Source organism: Argiope bruennichi, chromosome X1 (genome assembly GCF_947563725.1).
Source record: "Argiope bruennichi chromosome X1, qqArgBrue1.1, whole genome shotgun sequence".
NCBI classification, from domain to species: Eukaryota; Metazoa; Arthropoda; class Arachnida; order Araneae; family Araneidae; genus Argiope; species Argiope bruennichi.
Window position 1 is genome coordinate 25,150,046 of NC_079162.1, and position 27,597 is coordinate 25,177,642.

The following is a 27,597-nucleotide window of genomic DNA, read 5'->3' on the forward strand; positions in this document are numbered from 1 at the left end:
GTTTCCATAAATAATGGAAACAAATTCATGAAGTAAAAAAACACGCTCTATAGTTAGAAGCAAAATGAAAATAAATAATCGGAATTGTTTCACTAAAACTTACTCACATAATGCCAGAAAATGTCTTGCATGCCATTACCGTACAATAGTTACAAAATATTAACGAATAAAACATTTTTGCTAATTCTGTCATGTGATCTTTGGCAGGTGTTTTGGCGATTAATCCCTGATATACGGTTGAAAGTAACCGAAAAGCGAATTTGGTTTTAGACGCATTCTTCTTAATTGATTAAGACAAAAATTTAGCTCAAAACTACGCTTTTAGTCACAAAATTACATACCAAACTTGTTATATTTAAGACATTGCATTTTGGAGTTATTGCCTTTATACGTTTCTGAAAGTTACAGACCAACAGACGATGAACCCCTTACTGATTTGGCTCAGAACATGATACATGTCTATACTATAGATTTTAAATCTGTGTGCCAAATTTTATCTGTCTAGTTCTCTTCCTTTTGTAGTTATCATGCTAACTTATATTCGAACAGCCTCACAGATGAACAGACTTCCTCTAAACATATGTTGCTCGAAAGAAATGACAGAAATCTGCAAATTTGGTGTAAAGGGGGTATATCAAATTTCATCCGTCTAACTGAAAGGGTTTTTGAGTTAACTTTTTCACAGCGAGACAGACATTTCCGAAAATATATCTTTCGAATTCAAAGAGATTTGAAACGTGGCGATTCGTCAAAATCTCGAATCTTTCTCTATATTGTGTAAATGAGAAAATAAAAATACAAGTTGAAGCATTTTTTTTAAAAAAGTATTTATATTTAAGAAGCCAAGGTTTCCAAATTTTACAAAACTCATGGAATAAAGAATTTTATTCAATAACTTCTTTAAAATCTTCCATAAAAGAAAAGAACGTGTTTTTCTTTCTTTTATCTCAAATTTAACAGCTACAGAATAAAGTGATTCAACGATTTTAGGAAGCAATGATATTATTTCGAACATTATTATAATAACCAGCGGGTACAGTCTCTCCAAATACTTTTCGCATACTCTTTCATAAACATATCATGCTAGAGAATGCCTTACATGGCAGGGGCTTACTATAGTTACGAAATACTTTGAATTTAGCATTTTTACTGAATATATATCTTGTCATACTTGATGAGTTATTTGGAGGTTAGTCTCTGGCATGCCGTTAATAATATCCGAAAATAGAATTTGTGTTTTAGACATGTTCTCAAAAGATTGAAATAAAAACTTGTCACAAAGCTGAATTTCTTGTCACCAAGTAATCTTTGTCACTGACAGATGAACAGACATACATTTTCCCTCAATGTATTTTCGAACTCGGGGTGGTCTAAAACACGGCGATTAGTCAAAATTTAGAGTTCGAATTTTTTGTCGATTACTGTACTTTCTCTATACTACGTATCTGTATAAACTGTGTCCAAAACCAATTTATCAAAAATTATTAAAACTAAAGAAAAATTCATTGATTCAAACAAAATTTTTATAATTGAAAAGTTATTTTTTGTAGCTTTTAAAACGGCGGTAAATTAATTTTTGTGGGATAATATGCTATGATGTTATGCTGAAAATATATTAAAATTCTGCTTTTATTATTTTTTAATTAAACTTCGAATTAAAAGTTTGAGAAATTCGTTCTTAGTGGACCTCTAATGCCCGCAAAATGAATTCCCAAATTTCATGCTCCTAATTTCAATGCCTTATGTTGCTTGTTGCTGAGGACAAACCTTTATATATTAGAAGAGGTGCCAATGGAAAAGGAAAAAAAAAAAAGTCGTTATAAAAGGATAAAATGTAAGCCCTGGAAAATAAAACATTCGAATAATTTTTGTTTATTTCTTAAAAAATTTTTAAGTACCAAATCCCGCAGGTTCTTTTTTCCTTAGTCAAGGTCCAACAAATAAAATTTTTCAAATAGATGGGGACGTTCAAAACACACCACGAAAGATATCAGGATAATTGAAAATTTAAGGCTTTAAAGTTTTTATCATACTAAATTTTACACGACTGACTACCCAAATTAATTACAATTCAATTTTGCGCAGTTGAATACCTGTAACAAGTCGTACATGCGATTATTCCAAAACGACATATTAACGAGAAAGATTATCGAATATGTAAGCGTTTTTACAACAGCTTCTCTCATGTTCAAAACATTTTTCTGGCGCACCAAATTCATCTTTCAGTTTTCTTATTTTACGCTAATCGGACCAACTTGCATATTCTTCTTTAACAACACATTAAAGTTTAAATAGTTACTTCCCTTAAGAATAACTTAAATAAATTATTCAACATCTAAAACATTAAAAATTGATGTTCGAACGTTTTTCCAATCGCAACAAGTATGACAAAGTTCGTATTTCCTGCTGTCCTTCTAGTATTTTAATAAATGGCAATGTACATTGTTGAAGTTTTCTTCAACATAAAAGAAAAAGAAGCAGAAAAGAAGAAGAATCATTAAGGGTTATCTTAAAATTTGCTGGAACCCCTGGAATACTTCTTCGAATTCTTCCCTTTTGTTAACTTTCTTTTTTGATACATCCGGTAAACAAGCCTTTACGACTATGATTTCGAATTATATTCAACTTGTGGGGGAAAAGACAAAACGAAAAGCTTTCTTCGTTCTTCACGAGAAAATTAAGCACTTTTTAAGGACCTTTTCTCAAAATTAAGCATTTTTAAGGTGCTTAAAAATGGTTTTTAAATTTAAGCACTTTTCGTGACGCTACGCAACCTGCTAATAATATCGGACACTGACCGAATTTGGAAATGAAAAATTTTACAAACTTTTCAGTAAAAATAACTCAGATTATCCACTCTTATTTTGATACACTGCACTAAGTTTTATCAGAGGGTGTTCAGTATCAATATGTCTCATATTGATACTGACAACAGTTACAAACAACAAAGGTCATAATTTATATTAAACAAAAGCTGGAATTCAAGAAATATTAAATCTGCTTGGTTACAACTTGGGATCTAGCTATTTTTTTTAATGGTAGCCATGAAATTACATTCACTAGAATGTTTTGAACAAAGTAGTAATTTAAGTTGAAAGAACAAAATCTCGTCCTTTTGTGACTTGCATATCTTCTTTTCTACTACTCTAGTCAGTCTGATGATCAACCCGTTGTTTTGGATGGAAGATCTAGCCCAGTTTTGCAATCACAGTGTTTGAAAATTTCCTTTAACCATATTTTTTTAAAAAAATTCAAAGAATATGCATAATTGATCTACCTACCTTACTTGCCTTTAATAAACTTCTTTTTATACGCTATGAAACAAACTTTTCTAGTGAAAAGATTTTTTTCTACTAAATTAACAGCACAAACAATTGGGGAAAATGCAACAAAATGATAAATCTCATTTTAAATTAGTTTTGTATGATTAATGCTTATATCATACAAATATTTCTAGTATATAAGAAGGGGAAAAATTACCATTAGGAGTAAGCATTGCATAATCATAAGTTTCTGAATAGACACCAAGAAGTTTGCAATTCTCCAGATCACCTTTTTCAGATGTATCAATCACAACTCTAAAACATAAATAAAATTTACTGTATTATCTATTATAAAACAATAATCTAATACAGTGCTATCTTCTAGAATAAGTATACACATTTGTGGTGCAAGCTATACTATTCTTAGAACCTAATTAGCTGCAAGAACAGTTTACTAGCGTTCCACTGGATGACAGAATTTTCTTCTGCCTTCTCAGAATTTATATAAAAGACTATTTCCAACATAAATCGAATAGGATATTAGTAAACAAAGGATATTAGTAAATATATTTTATTATAGTTTATCCTTCCAGAACACCAATATCAACAAAACCAAAAATGGCGACTCTGAATTTTTAGAATATGTTCTTCTGAATGATTTTCTTTTAACAAGGCATGCTTAAATCCATCCTACTGTTCGTTGTAAATATATCTGTCACACCTTGATGCGGAGCAAGTCTACCTAATCTTTTCCATTTATCTCAGCAATTTATATTATCAAAACAAAGGGCGGAAAAAAGATTTGCGAATCAAAAGCGGCTTATAGTTGAACATACAGGGCGTGTTGTTTCAATATCTGTTCACCATAAATCATACATCAATGAATATCGTCGCAACAGGATCAACAATCCAAGTAAAGTACGAACTCCCACTTCATCGGTATCTGTTCATATACGGAGCGTACCATAGGGATGAGTTTAATTACAAACTTTTACTGTATGCCAACCCTTTTGTTTAGAGAACTGCACAATTATATTGATAATTTCATTTCCGATGTATAGAGAAAATGTGTCAACATTTGCCTTGACATTCTCGGATAATACTGCTGGACCGTTTCGCATCTCTGAGAATGTTATGAGCACGAGTTTGTAATGCATTGAATGTATTGCTACGATATTTCAGGTATATGCGGATTCCGATCTTCATCTTCAGTCTCAATACACTACATTCAGATTATGTTACTTCTACAATTTCAAGCTCTGCATCACTATAGGAACATCAGATTCACTACCTAAATCCATTGATTCATCTGAATCTTCAAATAACATAGCGTGTGACTACTCGATAGTCAAACCATCACGATTCAATATGTTAAACGGTCAAATTTATATACAGCTGAACACATAGCTTTGTTTCTTCCTCTGGTAATGTGATAAATGATTGAAAACTTTCATTTATTCTATAATTGGCTAAGAAGGGTTAATGCGATTCCATTCGCAATTTCTTTAAATAAACAAATTAAATCGAATCCTATTTAGAATTAAATAAAATTATGAAAGAAACCTTGGAAAAAATTTTAGTATATATTTTCTTAAATGAAAGAAAAAACCTACAAAATATCCAGCTGCAGTCCATCTGATTCTTTCTTAGTACTACAACAGAGTGGTCAACATTTCTGCTGTTCGAATTTCCCTTTTTCCAGGTTTTTAAAGAAATTTTCAAACATTTTTGGATATTACTATCTTCAGAAGGATGACGCTTCATTTTATTCTCTTTAATTATTGCACAATATATACTGAACTTTATTTGAAAAATTATTCTACTCTAAACTACTATTCTAACTAAAATCAATGTAAAATAAAATTTAATTCTCCCCCCCCCCCCAAAAAAAAACCCTAAATTTTTTTTGCTAAATGAATTTTAGATAAGCTTCAATTATGTAAAACTCTTCCCTTTTTTGCTAATATATAAACCAACAGAAGATGTATGCCTATTTAGACTGACCTTTAGCCAGCCAGTCATATCTTAGAACTATTAAATTTACTAACGATATTCAATTTACTCACGAAAAATGTAGTACAAAAATATATGCACATTGGCGGAGCGCTTAGAATGAAATTATTTGTTTCCTTCCAGTGGGATCTTCCTTATCCATACTGTTTACCAACATGCCAATCAGAACTGAATAATAATTTTACTAACAGAAAAAAAAAAAATCATTTATCAATACAAAATGAAATCTCTGCATCAAAATATGAAAAATTCTTCATTGAAATCAAAATTGCATTGACTTTTAACTCATCAACTATTTAAAAAAAAAAAAAATTGCTTTCACGATGGCGCAATGCTTAACCCGCTAAATAGAGAAAAAAAATGGAAAAACTGTCCTTATCAATTTTTTTTCTTTATTGCATAAAAAGAAAAATGTTAGAGTTATAAATTTCAAAAAAGATAGTGTAAATGAATTTTGCAAATTTTTGTTACAAACCGTTTCATATACATCAAACTGTATGAAAAAATGTTGCCCTTCTGTTTTTTAATTTTTTTTTTTTTTTTGAAAAAATTACAAGAGACACGTATAATGTACGAAACAAATTAAGTTCTGGCGTTTAATATTATTAAAAATTTTAAATTCTAAAATACTTATTTAAATAAAATAAATTGCTTTGGAGTTATAATAATGTGTCAATATTTTACAACCAGTTTTGAATACTAATAGCCAAAATTCATACATTTGCTCTCGTAACATGTGGTATGATTCATTTAACGTTCGAAGGGAGAAAACGGGGGGGGGGGGCGGGTTAGCTCCATATATATATTTTTAAATAAAAGAGATCCATTACAGTTTAAAATCATAACAGCAACACGAGTTGGGTTTTAGTTAGACTGCCTTTTCCTATAGTACGCAAAATTATTTTTACTAATCATATCGATAATTTGTCTTTCTGAAAAATAAAAGAAACAAAAACTTTCAGCAAAAATATTTTTATACATATATGCAATAAATTAGAAAAGGTGGTTAATCTTTCTCTTCCATAGTTTGTTTTAGACTATCAATAAAAGTTTGGTTTTCATTAGTTGCCAACGTTGTTTCACTCTACTTATAAAAAAAAATACCTGCGAATTATCATGCTCGATAAAAATGACCAATTTATATACATAAAAAAATTCAATTTCATAATAAATTTCCCTGACTGTTCTCCGACCTCAAGGAATTCCCCGACGATTCCCGGTTTCCTGGTCAGGCTGAGTGAAGGATAATTTAATATCTAAATGAGCACAGTCCATTCCCCTTTTATCTACATAGATTGCATGAAATAAATTAAATGGCACAGATGCAGATAATCATACTTTTGGTTGCTCACTGTAAGCGAGGCCAACACTTAAAAAAAAACAACCTGCAACCTCCTTTTGGTTATGGAAAATCTACAAAATATAATTTCAATTAAAAAATGAACGAGGTTTTTAATATTATCAACATCATATGTGAAAGATTGAGGGCGGGGGGAGTTATTCAGCTAATCTGCCCTTATATTTTTATTCGTCACACTAAAAATCTTAAAATTTTTCATCATCCTTATATTTATTTTAGGATTTTGGTTTTATCTATTATCTAATACTGAGGCTTAATCACGGATATGCCCCATTTTTTTTAACTATCCTTTTACTTATTGCTTTCAAATCATTGATTTGCTCTTATTGAACATCTTTCATTTTTATTACTGTTATTTTAAAATTGACAAAATCTTGAATTTCGTTACCTACAGATCAGTTGAATCTGCCACAGTTCCATCATATGTCACATATGCGTTTTTAGTACAATTAGAGGGTTGTTAAGGAAATATTCATGTTCGGAATGGACCCATTTATAATGTTATTATATTGTTTCGATTTTGTGAAGCTATTATTGAAGTCTTTGTACAGACGAATTTTGTCTCATTAGAGGCTTTAAACTACCTTTTTAAAAATCTTATATTTAATGTTAATGCTTTTTTGAATCTCGTTTACTTAATGCAGCGTTTTTTTTTCGTGTTAGTGTATTTTTGATGTTCTCTGGTTGTTTTGTTGTGTCATTTGTGTTTTATGAAGTAATCAATAGAATTACAAGATTTAACGTTTGTGTAGAATTTCCGATGTTTCAAAGTTTAATTTTTATTTTATATGCTTCAAAGATTTTAAATGTGTTCAAGATGTATTGAAAATTCAGTTTCTTTTTTAACACTGGCTCCACTTCGGCCTTTCATCCTATGGAGTAAGTAGGAATAGTGAGGGATCTAAAACTCTAAGCAGAAATCCTTGTCAAAAATGCTTATTAAAGCAGCTTCTGCACAACAAACACTAATCAAAATATGGATTGATAGTTGCTGTTGATGGATATCCTTAATCTTGAAATACTCCACATCTTGAATCTCTATAAGCATATACATCTAAGATGGCTCAAGCCTTGAGCACTTGAGTAGCGAATGCACAGACCAATTAGGCAAAGGAAATTCTTTCTGTCTTCCTAAATCACCGTCTTATCCGAAATCTCAAATTTAAACACTAGGCAAGAGAAGTGGGAGAACGGGGAAAACGGCAGAAGCACCTATGAAGTAGTGTCAAAAGTCTCAAATAAGTCAAAATGGGTAGAGAAATTTTTTTTATTTCACATCACGGTTCCTTTCCTTCATAACTTCGTTTCAATTTATAATCCAATAATAACTGCGTTGAAAAAGCCATTCAATTACCCACAGACAGTCTCTTGGCATTTCCAAATTCCGACAACAGAAATAAATTACAATGACTAAAAAGTATCATCAGAAATAAGCAGACTACGACATCCAATATGGTTCATAAGTGATGAAAACAACCGTCTTGTTGAGAAATATCATTAAGCACCAGTCCTTATGAACTGACTTTAATGGCCAACAGTCTAAAAATCTCTCACTTCACTTATTATTTCTGATAGACTTTTAAACTATTGTTTTGCTTTCTGCGTCATTTATTTGTTTGTGTTTCCTACGTATATCTTATAATTTGTACTTTGAATATTTTTTTTTAAATAAAATTTCTTTTAATCTATCTAAACTGGAAGAAAGTCTTTTGACTATAAAAACGGGGATGTAACGGTGTAATATAATGAAATATCTTTAATTTTGATGACAACTGCTAAAATAAAAGGCCGCCTTTTGAAAGCTTTAGTTTAATGGATCTTTGAAATTTTGATATAGATGTTTGGAGTTGATGAGTTCCAGAAGATCTGATGGCAGATAGTTCTGTACCAAAACGAGTTTTCAAAATTTTTTGTTTGCTTGATATTTTTTGACAAAGTTTGTGTAAGAACAATCTACACGAATTGGGTTTTAGTGAATGGATCATTCCCAGTTGCGAGCTTGTTTTAGTGTTAGCTAGAACTTGCACCTTCTGGGTCATCTCGGGTAATGGTGACCACACTTAATGATAAGTCAAAGAAAGCGACTCCTTTGCTTGATCTTAGGCAAACTAATCAATCAAATGATCAACTATAGGGGTTTTGGCAGTCCATGAAAATCAAAAACTAAACAGAAAAGCCACAGCTTTTCGTGGAGATTCTCTTAGTTGCCATTGAAGGAAAAACGGAACAGCAGAAGCCCAAGAAGGTACACTTGAAGGGAGAAATGATTCTGGGTATTCGGGACTTGAGATCATACACCCACCTAAAATAGTAGACTACAGAGGGACTAACAACTTCATAAAATTGCCATATCTATTTTGATAACAGGAGAACGGGTTCTGTAATGAAAGTAAAATTATTCGCTAAATTATTATAAATACCATTACAAAAATACATCGCATCGCTTTTGAGCCTTTCCACTGGATTAACATGACAACGCACCTTTTAGTAAAGAATAAGCATTAAATAATCAACCAGTTCTATTCTATATCCAGTAGTGCAGCATATTTAGTTAAAAAAAAGAGATATAAAGCATAGAAATTCCTAAATAACATGAATCTGGGGGAAATCAAGAATCAAAACAAAAGAAGAATTTACATTTTTTAAACATCTGGGAAAATTTGTCGATTACAAAACTAAGTATCTATGCAAGGAATATTTAAATTTTTATGCTAAAATCTCATAGCGATGTCAGCAAAGGAAGATTAACCATCGTGTTTGCATTCCCTATTCTATTAAGTCGTTCTGAAATCACTTTGTGGAAACAAGTCAATAAAGTTACTAAGAATATTGATATTTTAATAAGTAGACATCAATGGCGGGTTCACATCTTAATTAAATTCCCTGTTACTCAAAAATAAATTAGCATAACCCAATAAGTATAAAAATAAAAACTATATACCTCCATTTTTTCCCATCATGAAAGACAACACAATCATATGTTGGCCCAACATCATGATATTTTCTTTCCAAACTGTTCAGTACTTCTAGCTGTGCCTCCAGTTCTTCTTTATCTAATTTCTGTTTTTGTGAAAGCTGTTGAAAATACATTATAATATGCATATATTTTGAATAAATTTATAATTTATACATCCATTTGAAACAAACGATTTTAAAGTTTTCATTAATTTAGGTTTCTTACCATCGTTCCTAATATTTTATATTTTTTCAGAAAATTTTCAATTATAGTTTAAGCAATAATAATTATTATCATTAAAATTTTTTTTAAAGTAAGCTTTCTGGATCTATGTAATTTTATCATTTTGCCAATAAATTGCATTTAATGTAACAGAGGTTTCAATCCATTTTTAGAGTTCAGAATTTTTGTAGTAATAGCGTATAATATAATACATGTGAAAATTTATTCATATTCTAAATATATATTGCAATGTTATATTTAAGTTATAAGATTCCCAAGTCATAAAAGATGAATTATCAAATATTTTTGTACTTTCAGAGAATACAAAAGGTTTAGAAGTATTGCTTTATTATAATCTCCATAAAACTGCATTCCATACATAATACATACTATAAGAAATTCAATATGAAATCTTAATTTTCAAATAAAATAAAATTACCAATACTAGCACATTTAATTAAGTCTGGAATTCCACCAAAGTCAGAAACCGTAAGTGAAGAAAAAAATCAAATGGCTGGCAGCTTAGTTGCTTAAGTGTTCAATTTGCTAGGAATCAAGTGAAAGGTTTATATTCTGTGAGGTTTGATGCTAAGTAAGGACAACATTCTTGTAGATGACACTGAATGTATTAGTCTCTGTCAGAACAAGATAACTGTACTACCTTTTTGATTTTCATAGTAAGCAGTGTCGGAATCTTTTGTATTGTAGGGGGGTTCTTCAAACAACTGGAACAAGACTTCATCATATGTATGCTATCTTTTCTGTTTGGCATTCAGTTTAGCATTAAAACTTATAATCGAAAAAGAACTAAAAAGAATCATGAGCGATCTTAAACCAGTTAAAAAAATTAAAATCTGGTAATTTATTTTCGCGAATTGTTTCAGATGCTCAAATCAAACCATTCTTTTTGGCAAAACATTTCTCGAAATTCCTGTTTCTTTACATAAACCTTGAATTTCTACTACAGCCTTCTCTAAGTCAGAATTACAAATTATACAAAAGAAATTTTTAGTAAGTTATCTGAACAAGTACTAAAAAGAAACCAATATTATTATACAGACTGTTGTACCAATATTTAATGCAAAGAAAACTGACATTTAAATTAAAGTTTGGGTTTTCATAATGCTCAGTTAAATCATTTCTGTTACTACAAATGTCAAAGGTTTAAATAATTTTAAGAATTAAACTGCTTTGGAGAGCCTCCACACATCAACCGCCAACAGAAGTATATTTCCGATTTGAAAGATAATTTCAGATTGCATTAAGAGTAACAGATCCATTTAGTAAAAGCTTTATGTATGCTATTGTAAAGCTTGGAACTAGCTCACACCTGCGCCCATGTATATTTTGCACGAGTTACTAAACTATCCATTAGATGCAGTTCAATTCAGACGGAGGAAAGTAAAAACATTCTGCCCACTATTAGAAATTTTTAAATTATAACACTCGCTTCGAATACAATTCGTAATAACATCCCTGAATCATCCATTTTGTCCGTGCAAGCTATATTATCGAAAATAAGCTCTATTAATGTCTTGGGCAAAGAATGTATTCCTGAACAAGGTCAAATTAAATTTCACATTTTTCCAACAATTTCATATCGTTTCCAATTAATACAACCGGAAAATACAAATAATCTGCATAGCGCCATGGAAAATAATAAACATCATTGCCAACTACTGCTGGATAACAATATTTCAGATTCATACGATGTAGAGTCGATGTATTTTTTCAAAGATCCAATATTGTTTGAGAAAAGATACATATATAGATGCAAGATAGAATATGAAGTAAGGAGATAAAAAAATGAATTCGAAGCTGCAATCGGGTCTTTTCCAAATCAGAGCAGTAAGAAATATTATTTCAGAGAAGATTTTGTCAAACCATATCACAAGACATATTCTTTCACCTAATTTAAAATTCTTGTAGAGAGAAATACATCTGTTTGACACAAAGAACTATGCATCGATTTTAAAAACAAAAACTTCATCTACAAATATTTTATAAGATTAAAATTCTGCAATTTTTCTCAATTCAATAACATTAAATATATTTTTTAATTCTTCAAATACTAAGTAAAAATAAATAAGGATACGAAAATTAGTCGGACAATCGGCTTATAATGAAACTTGAATTTTATAGTCGCCAAAATATTTGAAATTGAATACAGCAATGCACTAATTTTAAAATATTTTATAGAAGACCTACAAATTATTTCTATTTAATTACATTTTAAATGGAAAATTTGATGATTAAGAAATTTCATAAAGGAGATTTCTTTCTTCATGTGTAGTTTTTAATGAAAACTGTGCCTGTAAATAATATATATTTTAGAGTTAAAGACAATTTCGATCACTTCTTTGAATATTATATTTACCAGTTTATTGCAAAACGACCAGTAGAAAGATAATTACATATGAACACAGACAAATACATTTCTTTAAATAGCTTGATTTAATTTTAAAGATTCGCAAAACAAAAAAGATATGAGCATTCCATAAACAAAAATTTAAAAAAAATCTATATGCATACCTGATTAACATTGGGATTCAAAGTGTTAAATTCTTGAATTTTCCTAGTTGTTTCCGCAACAAGCAGCTTGTGAAATGGATCCCAATACTTCTCTTTCCTTTCTTTCTGAAAGGTGACATTAAATTAGTAAGAAAATACACAAGAAAAGTTCTAAACAGATTAATAAAAAGGTGTGAAGAGTTAAGGAAATTGCAGTCTCTTGTTCAAGAATATGTTTTAAAAGTAGTTCCTTTGTGTAACAAATATAACAGGCAAAACATTTATAAAAATCATATTTTAATCTTTTGTTTCTGCTATACCAGATTCTTAACTTTTATTACGGGCTGAACCAGTAACAAATTGGAATTTCATTTTCCCCATGTAAACCTTCCACCTATACCCTAACTGCTCCATAAAATCCCTTCCTTATTGTGCAATAAAACCCGAAAGATTAGGAGACTTTGGCCACTAGCTATAATCAGAGTTGGCGCTACTAAGTTTCGTGAGTAATGTTGTGGCCAACTTTTTTCTTTCAAAAGAAGCATTCTTAGAATATATGGAGTGAGTAAGCATAATTTAATTCGCAAGTTGCACTCGACCGAAAACGAACTGCTTTGTCTCTCGTTCCTTAATTTTATAAAATCAGTTTTTTTGATATCAATAATACTTACATTTAATAGTGAATGTTGACCTATATCGAGAATTCCTACTTCAGACCTATTTCAGAGAAAAGCTGAAGACCTTTCAGAAATAAAGCTAACTACTGTTTAGTGTTGTATTATCGAAACTTTTCAAAAATGCGATATATATCAGTGGGACCGGAAAGTAATGTCATTTTTCTACATTAAATTCAAACAGATAAATTTTTTACAAATTTTTATTTTTAATCAATTATGTAATCATCCTCGTTACCAACAACTTTTTGCCATTTAGTGTGCAAATTTTCAATGCTAGATCAATAAAATGTCAACTGGCTTTTTAAGCAAAATATCTGGAGATGGTATTTTGGACATCATCAGAATGTTCAAATTTTTTGCCATTTAGAAAATGTTGTAGCGATCGAAATAATTTGAAATGCTATGGAGCAATATCGGCGAATATGGTGGGTAAGGTAATACTTCTCATCCCAATTCATTAATCTTTTACAGGGTTCGTCTTGCACAGATCTGTCTTGCATTATCGTGTAAAGCAATATCTTTTCTGTTGACAATCGCTGGGAAATTTTCAATTAAAGATGGATTTACTCGATCCAATTATTCACAGTAAAAGTCTGCATTCACAGTTTGTCCAGGTTTCAGAACCTTCAAAATAAGCGACTTTGCGAATACTCCACCAAAAGCACAAAGGAGCCTTTTTGAAAGAAAACCACTGTGTTTTGCATTTTGGATTATCACAGAGGACTCATTTTTTTTTAAATATCTAGTGATGGGACCCCCCCCCCCCAAAAAAAAAAAAAAACACGTTCTGTATTGTGCGGTTGAAGCAATAAGTTGCATATGGTGGATCGGTTAGCTTTGCTTCTTAGGACAGATTACGCTGGACCCAAACACCTGCTCTGCTTACTTCATCCATCTTCTGCAAATGTTCTTGGAAGGTAGATCAAGGTTGGTTACGAGTTTTTGACAGCTCCTCGATTGTCTGACATGGATCTGCTTCCACTTCCGCCCTTAACATGATATTGTCTAAAGTTGTTGATCTTCCTGATCGGTACGAGTCGGAAAGATCGAAATTAGAATTAAAACAAACAAAAAAAAAAAAAAAAAAAACCTTTGGCATTTGCGAACGTCTAATCCATTTGGATAAACACTGCAAATGCTTTTGGTAGCAACCGCTGCATTACTACCCTAGTGAAACTCAAAAAGCATACAATGCCGGATTATGCACGTCTTGCATTTGACCGGCCATTTCACTATAAACTGTCATAAAAAAGAAAATCAAGATTTAATTATTTACGAGTAAACAATTCATTCTATCCTTAAAATGTCTTTGGCACGACGATGAAATGCACAATGAGCTGATAAATGATTAACGAATGCAGACATCGTAGAAACAGTAATCCTTTTCGATCCTCCTAATATAAAGGATAACTGAAATTCTCAGCAAAAAAATTAAATTTCCAATAAGTATTCTAAGCATTAAACAATATAGGGTGGAAGGTTACCAGTTAGTTATTTTTAAAAAGGTTTGACCTGTATTAAGTATATTCGATTTCTGAAAACAGTATATTAATATTAAAGCATTTCATTAAGCTTTTAGTTTATGGAACAGAAAAGTGTACCCTGTGTGATGCACAAAAAGGGAACATAAAAATAAAATACATTTCAGAAACTTAAAGTATTATACTTAAACCGCTACCTTTGTGTATCAAAAATCAGTTAGCTAGAAGTAAAAAATGAAGTTTAAATTGCATCGTTCAGCTTTAAAAGAAATAAATTAATTGTTTCAGCAATCTTGAGAATTTTATTAAATTTCAAATAGCCTTTACATTCAGAAATAGCAGTGTAACTTTTCATCGTATTATCTACACAAATGATTATAAAATTGGTAAACTTTGTTAAATGTGACAAATAATTATACAACAGAAAATGCTTAATTTATTCAGTATTGTAATATTTAATTTAATAGTCTCTTCTTTAAAATTATTAAACTATGGTTTTATGTAAAAAAGGAAATAAACAGTGATATAAAGTCACAACTAGGGTTTAGATACGGAAAAATCGCAGGTTACTAAGAGCAATCAGGATACTAAGGACAGAAGACACATTAACGCCACTAGTGGTCGAAATCGAAGAGATTATTTTCAACAAACTCATTGAAAGAAGGGGAAAGGATCTTCAAGATTTTCATATAGAGGGTTTACATTCAGAGAATTATTTTGTAAATGATCCCCGAAAACTAAAGGTTAAAAGTAACATTCCATGAAGTAATACTTGGAAAACACCATAGACATTTGAGATTATTTTTTGGTAATTATTTGGTAAAAAAAAATGTATGTTCATATTACAGAGAAATGTATTCAATAAAAATCAGTGAAGATATATGTCCTGAAATTAATACTATGACAAATTATTCATAATCGGTAAATTTTTCAGATATCCTTGGAAAAATTTAATAAGAAATTATTAATCAAAGAAAAAGCTCTCCGCCTTTTTTTCGTATTGTTACGAATCTGTAATGCGGTTTCCCAGCATAGTTGGTTCTATAGGAGGTTCCAGAGCTTGGCGACAAACTTGGCGACTTTGGCGCCAAAATATATTATACCCGAAACATCGAGAATTTTCCCGATCCGTCCAGTAGGAACGGAGATACGCCTCGAACGTTCCTGATTGGTTGAGAGGCTTCTAGTTCCGCCTCCTAAGACCTATAAAAGGAGCTGTAGCTGCCGGGGAGCGGTGGTGAATTGAGTAGTCGGAAGCGACAGAGAAGAGTAGTCGTGGACCAGTGGAGTTGAAGAGTCGTCGTGAACCGGTCGTGAATTGAGTCGTCGTAGTCGGCAGCGACAGAGAAGAGTCGCCGTGAACCAGTGGAGTGCAAGGAGAGTAGTCGGAACCGACGGTAAAGAATTGGCCTTCCAGAGATAAGCGGAGCCGCGACGGAGTGAAGCAAGTGCTGAACTAAGCTGTTTTCTACTGTCTGTTGTATGCTGCTGTTTTGTATGCTGCACGTCTCGGTTGAAGATAATCGTCTTCTGTGCTGTATATAGTTATCGTCTTTGTGCTGTCCTGTGTGTCTTCGTGTAAATAAACGTCGTTGTTTTATTTTCTACTGCCGCCTGGTGATTGAGCGTTCTTCACACCATACAACTCCCATTATCCAAACGAACCCCGGAAAATTTCGTAACAGTATCTTTAAAAAGTTTTAGAAATCAATTTGAAAGGTAAGAAATATAACAAAATACTTACAATCACACGTTCTTTCAGCTGTTTAGGATACAATTCATAAGCATTTTTCACACCAATATGAAATTTTCCTGAGGGATTTTCCCAAGAAGATGGTATCTGTAAAACCAAAGAATAAATCAAAATTTTAATACACGGCTATCAAAGAAAATTCGCAAAATATAAGATTTTATTTTCATTATCATAACACAATAGTGAATCCATTGAGAATTTATAATACCAATTTGGAAAAATAAATTTATTTAGTTGTTAATACTTCCGTTGGAAAACAATAAATAACATCAGAGAGGAGGAAGAAAGATCTGAAATATGGGAACTGCAGTTCTGTCCGTTTTTTTCAGTGTATAAATTTAATTGTTAATTTATTTTACTTTGTACGTAACAATTAAAACTATCATTAACAAACTAACGCCATATTCTTGTTTTAAATAAAAATTAATAAAAAACGCTAATGAAAACACATAGGAGATCATTCTAACTGTATTTTTTTTATTACAATCCGCAGTAGTCTAATGCACAATTTTTTCCATATACTATCTTGCTGAAAAGAAGAATTTCTGAAAATAGTTCCATTGTTGTTTACAAGTAATTCACTTAGGAATCTAGAAAGAACACAATTCCTTAAAAATTCTAAACAGTTGCATTCATAATGGATCGTATAGCATATCAAATTACGCTTGTATAATGACATAACATAAAAATGAATATATTTTTATTTGCTAATATGAGAGCATTTTCGAAAATCGATATATTTTCTACAACTATAGATTTCGGATTGGTGGAAAATTTTAAAAACAGAAATGTTGCCATTTTACTTGGATAAATAAATTTGATGAAGAATACCATCACGACGTTGTTTTAATGAAAATGATAAATTAAATATTTAAGAATAGCAAGCAGTTTCAAAATCCTGTATTTTGAAAATATTAAATTCAAAGTATTATGAGAAACATTCAAAGGCATTCCTTTCTGAGTATAAACGACTGAATACTTTGTAAATTTGGGGCATTCAGTAATTTTATAAATGAGACTAAGAAATGCCGAAGACAAAAGAAAAAAAAAAAAAAAACCGACTCATTTTTAATAACAATTAATTAAAAATCTATTCTGTAATTAAGATTTCTTTAATCATATTCAGAGATAATTTTAAAAATGGCAAGAATTAAGTGAGACAAATATGCGCCATTGTCTAGGGTATGATAAACATCACAACAATCCCACTATTATAACACATATGCTTGAATTTGAAAAAAAATGAAAAGTGAAATTTATTTTAAGACTAAAATATTTTCGCTACAAGACGCATTAGTGAAATGGTTTGAAAACTGGTTAATATAAATCTAAGAAAATTAATTTTCAGTTACATATAAACTGAAAGTCGTAACGATAGTGAATTGAATATCTAAAATACCAAACAACATTTAGTTAATTTACATCAAAATGAATCTCAAAAACGATATGTGAAGGCTTATGCAGCTACTTATTTATACACAAATACTTCACCATTTATTCGACAGTAAGCAATAGCCTTTAAGCTTCATCTAATATTAAATTTGATGAATTTTAGTGTAATGATGAGCATAATTTACTCATATGATAGAAAGCCTTCTTTCCCAATAAAAATAGTCAAGGTTTTTAACGATCTATATACCATAAAAAGAAATCTGCAATATCCTGTTGATTGTATTTTTAATGAGAATATTTAGCAACTAATCTATATATAACAGAACATAGCAAACGCAAACAGTTCAATAGACCCATAAGAAAGCCACATGATAGAACTTTCTGTCAACAATTCTAATTTTATTACACATTTGTTATCGTTTGTGCAAATGAGAAAGCCACAGAAGCAAAATATCCCAAACACCTCATAAACAATGGGATTTGTTTCAACCTCCAGAAGAACATAAATCTTTTGTACATTACAAAACTTGTTTAAAATTAAGGGTCGAAGCCTTAAAAAAGTTTTGATAACTTATCAATGACTCTGCCGTACCAAAGCCTTGTAGATCAGAAGTTAGATGTGGCAACATATATTTTAGCGTTCATTAAAAATTACATAGCTTGTTCCACTAACATTAAAGCATATCAACACCCTTAAACATTAGGATATTTCCATCCTGTGTTAGAAGATCAAAGAGTAATTTCTCACTCAACAAGGATTTAATTTGATCGTACGGAATGAATATTCAGCGTTCAAATTACATAAGGGGCAGATAAAATAAGGTTTCATCCCCCTTTTAATATTTCGCACTAAGACAGAATATGAATATTTAAGCCGCTACAAAATGTAATGGTCCCCAAGCAATGATTTTAACAGCGTACAACAGTATTTAGAGTTCAAACTTCATATTTATTCTTAACTATGGAATCCATAAGAGTAGCAGAGCTATAAATTAAAGCATTTTCTAAAGTTTAGAAAATGCTCGCCTTGAGTTGATGTTGGATTATAATTTACAACAACATCAGATGTGTTATAGATTCTAATCCAACAGAGTATTGGAAATAATCAAGTTTTAAAATTTAATATTTATTATAAAAATGTGAAAAATCATACGTTTATTGTCATCTTGAGTACGAACTATACGTTCCTTTTTGGACACGATGCACATGCCGGTAAGTGGTTGATTAAAAACAATCTTTCAGCGCAATGTGACGTGCTGATTGTCTCCGAGTATTAAATAAGCAACATGAATTAGATTAAATTAAATTCACTCAATGCATTTTTACTAATGTTCAGAGAAGAAAAATATTTCAAGTTTTTCAGTGAAAATTCACGATGCCTTTAAAAGAAGGTGGAAAAATTAATGTACGTTCTTCATCATTCCTTAAATTAGCCCCAAACAATTTGTTTTACATTAATTCATCAATTGTGAGTAACTCCGAAATGTCTGATAAAAGCATAACTGTTCACATTCTACAAAAGTGATCTTTGCTCCCAAAATATTCATCTTCTTCAACATCGAAGTTGGTATATAATCGAAGATATGCATCGTATCAACGAAGAACTATCATTACAACTCGCCGCCTTTGGTGAACTACTACTTTGTTCAGTTTACAGACATATTAGGACTCTTTAGCTATGTTAAAATTTTATTTAAGTATTTTAATTTTAAAATTTCAGCTTGTTATTTAACAAGATTGAAAAACATGAATTTAAATGCATCAGTTCTAGTAGAAATTATTATGTGTGCAAGTTAAAAAGTCTAAACACTACAAAATAAATTCAGAAATAAAAATCCTATTTGTGTTAAGTTAATATCCAAATAAATCAATTCTTCAGTTTAACACTAGCAAAAGCACGCGATTGAATGTTTCGATGAACGAGTTTCTCATAACATTAAAAACACTGTTACAGATAGTTACTGTCATATCAAATTAAATTTTTTAAAAAATTATTGAAAACGAAGAAATAAGTTGTACGGAAATGAAACATATCATTAAAAAAGTATTTTTATTTTTTGGAGTTTTAAGATAATGAAAAGTCAGTTTTGTGAGATAATAGTTTTGGAAGTAATGAATATTTATTTCTGTAGGTAAATCAAAGTTACCTACCTGATGATTCCTTTATTATTTCTTTATTTTTTTAAAACAGGGGGCGAATATGATTAGACGAGTGGTTCGGTACAAGTAGACAGTAGGTGTGAACCATTGGAGAGTTAAGAAGGAGTCATTATATTAAGGCTATTTTCGTGCTCGACTTAAGCTTCTGTTTGAAGTCTACTTGTCGTCTTGATTTCGTTTACATCTTCTTTGCTCTGATTTAATTAAGAATTCGGAGAATTCTCTTCCACGAATTCTTTATATTTTTAGTTGCATTAAATAGCTAAGTAAAGCACTGACTTCAGTGCACCTGCGAAAACGTTCACCGAAAGTCTGAAACGGTAAGAAGCCGCATTTGTTTTTATTTGACAGTTGCCATTCCACAATAATTAATACAAACTCTTTTTGTGCCACACTTCTTTATGTTCTCTATTATATAAACGGTTTCGAATGAATCGGGACTGCGACGAAATGATGAACAAGCAAGGAACGTATGAATTGTGTTTTACTGTGCACAGAAAACGCAAGATGTTTCCATACATAGTATAAAACAGCCAATTTAACATGATTGTGAGGGCAAAATATTACACAACTAAATCAATAAGAGACGGCTCGTGCGTACGAACTGCAGCAACTCCAACTTTCTACAGCGAATAAATTGAGTCACTTGCTTATTTGGTTTTGCATGTAATATTTAACAACACTCCAGTCTTTTGAAATATTTTTCTACCCGTTCTCTTTCGATAGTTCTATTCTTCTCCGAATACTGCGAATACCTTTTATCTCTATCCCTTCAGTGCCAGGAAGTACATTTACAAAGCTATCTCCTCTTTCTTTTTTTTTATTTAAAACAAGGCATTTAACTGAAAAAGGTATTCTAAGCCTAACAGATCCAGTAGAAGGAAAACTATGTTAGACGTCTTTTCATAGCAGAATGTGTTTTCGGGAAATGAAATCCGATAATAATAATAATAAAAAATTAAAAAATAATGAAAAATAAAAAAAATAAAAAAACATTCTATATTATTCCTTGTAAGCAATCAAAGTTTTTTTTCCGACAACTTTCCACAGATGAAAAATCTGAGAGCAGATGCATTTAAAATTCTTACAATCCCAATAATATTCTGTATGATCCTATTTTAGGTTGTGGGAGAAAAATTCTGATTTAAAAGAGGCAGTTTCAAAGAACAGAAATTGAAAAGTTCAAATACAACCAGTAAATTACAACATACAGCATAAAAAAGTTATCCATTCCGAGTAAAACGTTGAAAATTTGAATGAATATAATTTCTTAACAAGCATCAGTAAGCGAATTCACATAGAAGAGCCTCACGGCACACATATAGATCAATATAATACCAAAAATTGATGATTTTTCTTTCTCGTATTTGTAGCAAACAAAGAGAAAGTAATGTAATTGCTAAAATTTTAATTCTCGAATTTCAAACCGAAATTTTGAGAAACCTCCATGCTAAACGAGCTTCCAAAATTCCCCCTTTTCCTCCACAGGGGGAAAAAATGAAAATTAATTCAGTCTGTCCGTATGTATATGAACATGATCATTCAAAAACCGAATGAGCTAGAGGAATGAAATGCGGTTTCAGGTCTTAACACCAAAACAACGGATCTGCATTAAGTTTTGAATGAAATCAAAAGGAATTCTCATCGCTTTTCTCTGTCCATAATATGACTCACATGGTGAAATAAATCGAAGTTAAAATTTTAAATTACTTCGTTTCGGCCACGCATCTGCAAAAGCTCAATTTCGTATAATATTGAGACAATCCCAAGACAAATCTTAATGTTGATACAAACATACATTGAATAAAAATTCGTTGGTGTTTAAACAAACGAAAGTACTTGCATTGTAATTCAGTATATTAGCACTTTAATCAAGATAAAAATCAGATAAATAAATTTCAGATAACAATTATTTTACTATTAACACTGCCATTGTTACTTTTACACAGTATGCGATAAGCAAACATCTAAAAAGGTATTTATAATTACATTAGTTAAGTTTTAAGATTTCTAGATATAAATATGTATGTACGTACTCATTTGTTTTTGTGCTGATATCATTTTGTTGGTATCATTGGTATCAATGTCAATTTTTTGACATTTCAATCTCAAGAAACTACAAAATGCCTCACTCAATCTCCTCTGTTTATGCCAAGATTCCTCTTTATAAATATACAAGCTCTATCACTTTCATTTTAACAGCTTTGCTAACGGTTTGGCAGTGGGAAACGTATACACTTATTCTTTTTATCTATTTGCGAAATGACTGCTATACTACACTGTGTTTCGTTTGCTAAGTAATCTGTCAATGTGATCTTAGGTGGTTTCAGATTTCAAATATCTTTAAAAAGATTTCGTAAACACAGAAATCTGGGAGGCGAATACAGATCCCGATATCTTTTTCTAGTATAACAAACACTATATCAATCACGTTTAGTTTGGACAGTAGACGTAAACAAGTTTTTCTTACTCCCCTCATCTGGAATGGAAAATAAGATACACTGCTTCAATGAAAATTGTTTTGTATGTTTTTAAAGTGAAAGCAATCAGCTGACCACTGCATCCTGCATACAATGGGTATATCAAATGAATGCTATGGTCCATTGCTTAGAGAATTTAGATGTTTCCGGTCAGATGGGCAGAATAGTTTATTAGTAATAATGCACATATGTCACACTAGAGCTTATTTCCACCAAAATTTATTTTGGCTCTTTTTTTTATTTGTTTATTTTTTTAAAGAGAGTGGGAAACGGATTACTTTAGGAACAGCGCTGAGATACTGCAAACTCACCCCCCCCCCAAAAAAAAGTGTCAGCTTAGCTAAGCAATGCAAGCCAAACAGATTTTGAGATCTTTCCCTGACTCCCAGGGTCTATAGGCAAGACGCGATTGCCTCAAATGTCTGTGCAGAAATCCGCTATTAGTTAAGATGCCCTTCCCAAACGACAAATTGTACAATTTCCATTTAAATTAGAATAGTATTCAAAAGAACATAGATGACGGCAGTTATAGTCAACTATTTATCTTCCAAAGGTATACATTTATAATCTACAAGCGTTTAAAAAAATTAGTGGCAACGCACTTTATAAAATCTCGGAAGATAACGCATAGGTAAAGAGGATATAGGAGCAGTGAAATGGCGCTGCCGTCGAAGCGTAGGGATCATAAAATAGTCGATCCAATTATAAGAAGCATTTGATGTGCAGCGTTGAAATGGACATTGCCGTTTTTAACAATTTAAAGCATGTTTACAAAAGGTGATCAGGGCAATGGATTACAATCAAGGTGGTACATAGTAAAAATGTACCTGAATGTTACCACGGCTTACGTGAAGTCTGTGAAGTGAATGCGTTACCGAATAGGACAGCTGCGCGATGGGTCAAAGTGTTTCTTGAGAGTCCGAATGAGACAGCGAATTTGTTCAGCACAAGTCAGTCATCCATTCCTCAACATCATATTGACATCAAGAGTAGTCTCCTTTCCACTGACCATTGTTAAATTGTCGATTATGCGGGAATCCGTTAGTCTTAAATGGTGGCAAATACTAAAGAAATGTCTTAACATGAGGACAATTTCGTTCTGCCTGGTTCCACATTGACTCACCAACATATTATATATATATATATATATATATATATATATATATATATATATATATATATATATATATATATATAGAGAGAGAGAGAGAGAGAGAGAGAGAAGGAGCACGCACCGACTGGCATCTAATTCGAGAGACATCGCAATGAAGTAGAAACATTTCTTAACAAATTGCCCCCATTGATGAAGAAGAGGCACGAATATGAATTAAAGCGTCGATCGAAAGAATAGCGTCACCCAGGTTAGCCATGACTGAAGGTAATGTTGACTGTGACATGCGACATTTTTTTTACGCATGGTTGGGTAAGATGGACAACCTGCCAATGCAGACAACTTATGCCGATACTCACAGCACCATCTGCGTCTGGTTATGTGACACAAACGTTCACATCTAATCGCGAGACAATCGTCCTGTCTTGTTCCATGACAATGCTCGTTGTTACATACAATGTAGCCAATATATTACGATAGAGGCGTTGGGAAATCTTCGAACACCCACCGTACTCCTCCTTAACATGAATCCTTCCGATTTCTAGTTGCTTTTTAAACTGAAAGAACCGTTCTGAAGAATCCAATTTCCTGAGATGGCATATGCGATCGGTATAGTAGAGCGCTCTGTCGCTGTCATCAACAACCAGTGCCTTGCTAATGGTATTTAAAAGCTTACCGACATTTAGAAAAAAGTACTAAATTTTGCTGATAACTATATTGAAAGAGTTCATTATAAACTTTTTGTATCTATGTTGCCGCTAATTTATTTACAATCCTCGTATTTATATTCTTCTAAACCATACAGATATTTTTAAAGAATTTTTTATAGTAAATAGAAGTCATTATAACTAAGGCTTGCCTTTAATTCTCGACCAGTCAGCCCAGTGATGCAGCCATCGATACTCTTTACGCAAGTAGAAGTATCCACGTCACCAGCTCCAGTTGCATCAGTCATTTCAATGATCTTCTGTTTCCCATCACTGGTTTTCTACCGGAAAAAAACAATGCATTAAAATATGAACACCACATCATGTTAATCAGACCATGAGATAAAAATATACAAAGTCAATCTGTTAAAAAATATCTGAAACTATTTTGCAATTTTAAATTGTGCCATATACAGCATCCCCACTCAAACAGAGGCCCATTTGCTAATTTAAAATTAAAATCTTTCAACTGAAAATATGCTTTAAAATGACAAAAATATACTACATGATTAAAATTATCCAAATAGTTTCGGATTTAGACATATTTTCGGAGGATGGATGAAATGCAACTGAACTTCGAACACATAAAGAATATGCTTGAATTCGCATTTTACAGACTCTCATTACTCTCCACAGCTCAGGACAATTACGCTGCCAGGACTATAATGGACCAGAACCAAGAGCAAGGCGGGTGCTCCGTGAAACTCCTCAGTAAACGCATTTTACAGTGAAAATTCGATTACAAGGGCAATTAGGGGGCTGAACAGAAACTGATGAAAAGAAAATGATTTCGGTCTGAAAAGAAAAGTATTTGGATCCGTTTCCCAGAAAGCCAATAATGATTTGTAACTTCTATCAACTAATATGCATTTTCATAAAAATAGTACATACAATAGCAGCCAAAAATGCGGAACTTTTCCTTTTTGAGATCTGATTACTTGTAACAACAACAGCATTTGTAGTAATACCCTAAAGCTACATATCATTTTAAAGATAATTCAACCAAGAATGTAATACATTGAATTATGTTCAATTATCTTTACCTTTTTTAAAAATTAGTCAAATAATCAGAAAAAAGAAACACGTTCTGTAAGTTAATAAGACATAGCTTTTCTTCATTTGAATATAGCCAATGAGCAAAAGTTTAGGAAGCCAATAAAATTCAGCAATTGATACCAAGCTTTGAAGCTGAAAGATTTTTTCGTGCTTTTTGTGATTGTTCTCTAATTTGTTTATTTTGTAATAATGCGCTCTGTTTTTTGAAGCTCTATCTGGGCTTTTCTAAATGTTGACAGCTAGGAAAGGGTTAAAGAGCTAAAAAAACCAGGCTGATTTTGAATGCCTGGTCAAGTTATATAAAGAGGATACGAGCTTACGTATAACAGAAATTAAAACATTCAAAGGAATAACGATATTAAACTGCCAATATTTTTTCAAATAGAATTATCACTTTTTTATGGATAATATTTCATGAATTCTCCTACACGTTTAAACATTTTCGTTTCGGGGTCATACTCACTAAAAGAAATCTAAAGGAAAACTGAATCTGAAATAAATATTTCGCTCTAAGTTCGGAAAGAGAATAGAAGAAAAGACTCATGATCAAGTACATATTGCTTTTTCGTAAAGGACTTCCGACAATTTCTCTTGTAGTAAGAATCGGTGAACATTCCCCCCCCCCCATTAAATTATATTCCTTTTTATAAATGAAACAAATGATTGATTTTTTTTATTGGTATAAGTATATATAATTTTTTAATGCGAAATTCTTCGCTTGATATGCATTTTTTTTCCGTACACTGTACTTCCATATTTAATTAAGAATAAATACTGCTGTTGAAATAAATTATCTTTCATAAAAGATCGAACAATTTCCACGTTGGTTCAATAGGATTTGTTGTGAAAGAATGCGCAAAATTTTCAATGGAGGAACTACAAAACTGAAGCGTGTTAAAAATTACTAGCTGATATACTAAGCATCGCTCGGGATGGAATTTAAGTTGGCAAATTCAAAAGTAAAGGTTCGATTAACCGTCATAAATATTTAAATCAAACTTTACTTGTACTTTAATACTTATCAGTGAAATTTAAATATTTTTCGCATGTGAGAAAACGAAAAATCTATTTAATGATAGCATTCAATGTAATCCCAACGTGTTCGTAAAATAAATACTTTTTCAATAAGTAATTATTGAATCAACTGCGCCAAAGAATATTAATATCTCGCAAATTCTAAAAAAAGATAATCCCATACAATTTTTTAAAATAGCAGATTATTATTTTCCCCATAAGTAATAATTTTTAAAAAATGGCACAAAATTTAATTAAGATGTGCGACTGGAAACTTAAATATGTTTTTACAACATGGAATAAGACGGCAACTATTTTCAACAGAGAATCTCAATCTCTATCAATTGTTAAAAGCAAGTTATCAGGTTTTAAATAAATTTTTAAGTAGCAAGAAGCCTCAAAACAATTTCTAAGTTAAAGATCATTTCAGAAAGTTTCAATTCAATTAGTTTCAGTATCAATAAGATAAATCTTATTTAAATTCTTATTCTCTTTCCTTATGTTTTGACTATTTTAAATTCTGCTTACAATGAAAATCTTAGGAACCACATGCTCTGTGATTTCGTAATACTGCGCATGCGAAAGGAAACGGCCTTTAATTAATAAAAAAGCTATTCAATTCACTGTCATGCAACTTTGTCTGAAACATTTATGTTCCACAAAATTTGGAAGAAAAATTTAAATAAAATCTATCCAATATTTTCTTCATAGTTCGGATTTCGGAATAAGGAAAATTTTACATTACAATTGTATTAATATAGTTTTTAACCGAAAAATTAAAGAACTGAAAACCGGAAAAGAGTTATTGGAGCTTCGATGACCGAAAGTGGAGGATATTTTGAAACTCGCCAAAAGAAGATTTCGAAGAAATCCTGTATATAATGAAAGAGCATGCTCCAAAAGGTTAGGGAATATATGTTTAGAAAAACACGTTGTTGAATTGTTAGGTGAACGAGGAAAATTCGAAATTCAACAAAAATCTATTGGATACGACTACTGATGAGATACGACTACTACCATCATTACCGAAAACTAGCCATCGAGATTTTCAGTATCGTTGAGAAGAGGAATCCTCGATTACTACGGAAATCACCGATTCTTTACAAACGGAAGGCATGAATCGGTACTTTAAAAAAAGATATTTCTGAAAATTTTGTTTTCAAAACTGATGTGTATTCAAAGTAGAATTGTAAATGTACAAGCATCGATTGAAATTTAATTATGGAAGTTATTCCAATTTCAGAGGAAATTTCATATGCATCTCATTCAGATACGAAGAGTTCTTTCTCCACCTGTCGACATCTAAAGTAAATCCTGAAAATGTCGCAGCTGTTGAAGAGATCAAGCTGAATTCCGAAGTGCAGACCTTGCTTCATGTTGAAAGTGATAGGAAGTTGGAAAGGAAAAAGGAGTGATAGGAAAAAAGAGATGAATCATAGGA

At 31.4% G+C, this 27,597-nt stretch overlaps 1 protein-coding gene across 2 annotated transcripts in view; it reads right to left on the minus strand.

The window, feature by feature from the left end:
• Window positions 1-27,597, minus strand: part of LOC129958961 (tripeptidyl-peptidase 2-like) — a 100,806-nt gene that overhangs the window by 47,429 nt on the left and 25,780 nt on the right. Inside the window, exons 2-6 of one of the 2 annotated variants that reach the window (XM_056071718.1) lie at window positions 24,239-24,367; window positions 16,228-16,323; window positions 12,347-12,451; window positions 9,578-9,696; window positions 3,481-3,578 (exon numbers count right to left, since the gene is read on the minus strand). In XM_056071718.1, the coding sequence (XP_055927693.1) occupies window positions 3,481-3,578; window positions 9,578-9,696; window positions 12,347-12,451; window positions 16,228-16,323; window positions 24,239-24,367 (547 nt within the window). Of the gene's footprint in view, window positions 1-3,480; window positions 3,579-9,577; window positions 9,712-12,346; window positions 12,452-16,227; window positions 16,324-24,238; window positions 24,368-27,597 lie in introns of both variants that reach the window. The other variant, XM_056071716.1, reaches the window with a different exon arrangement.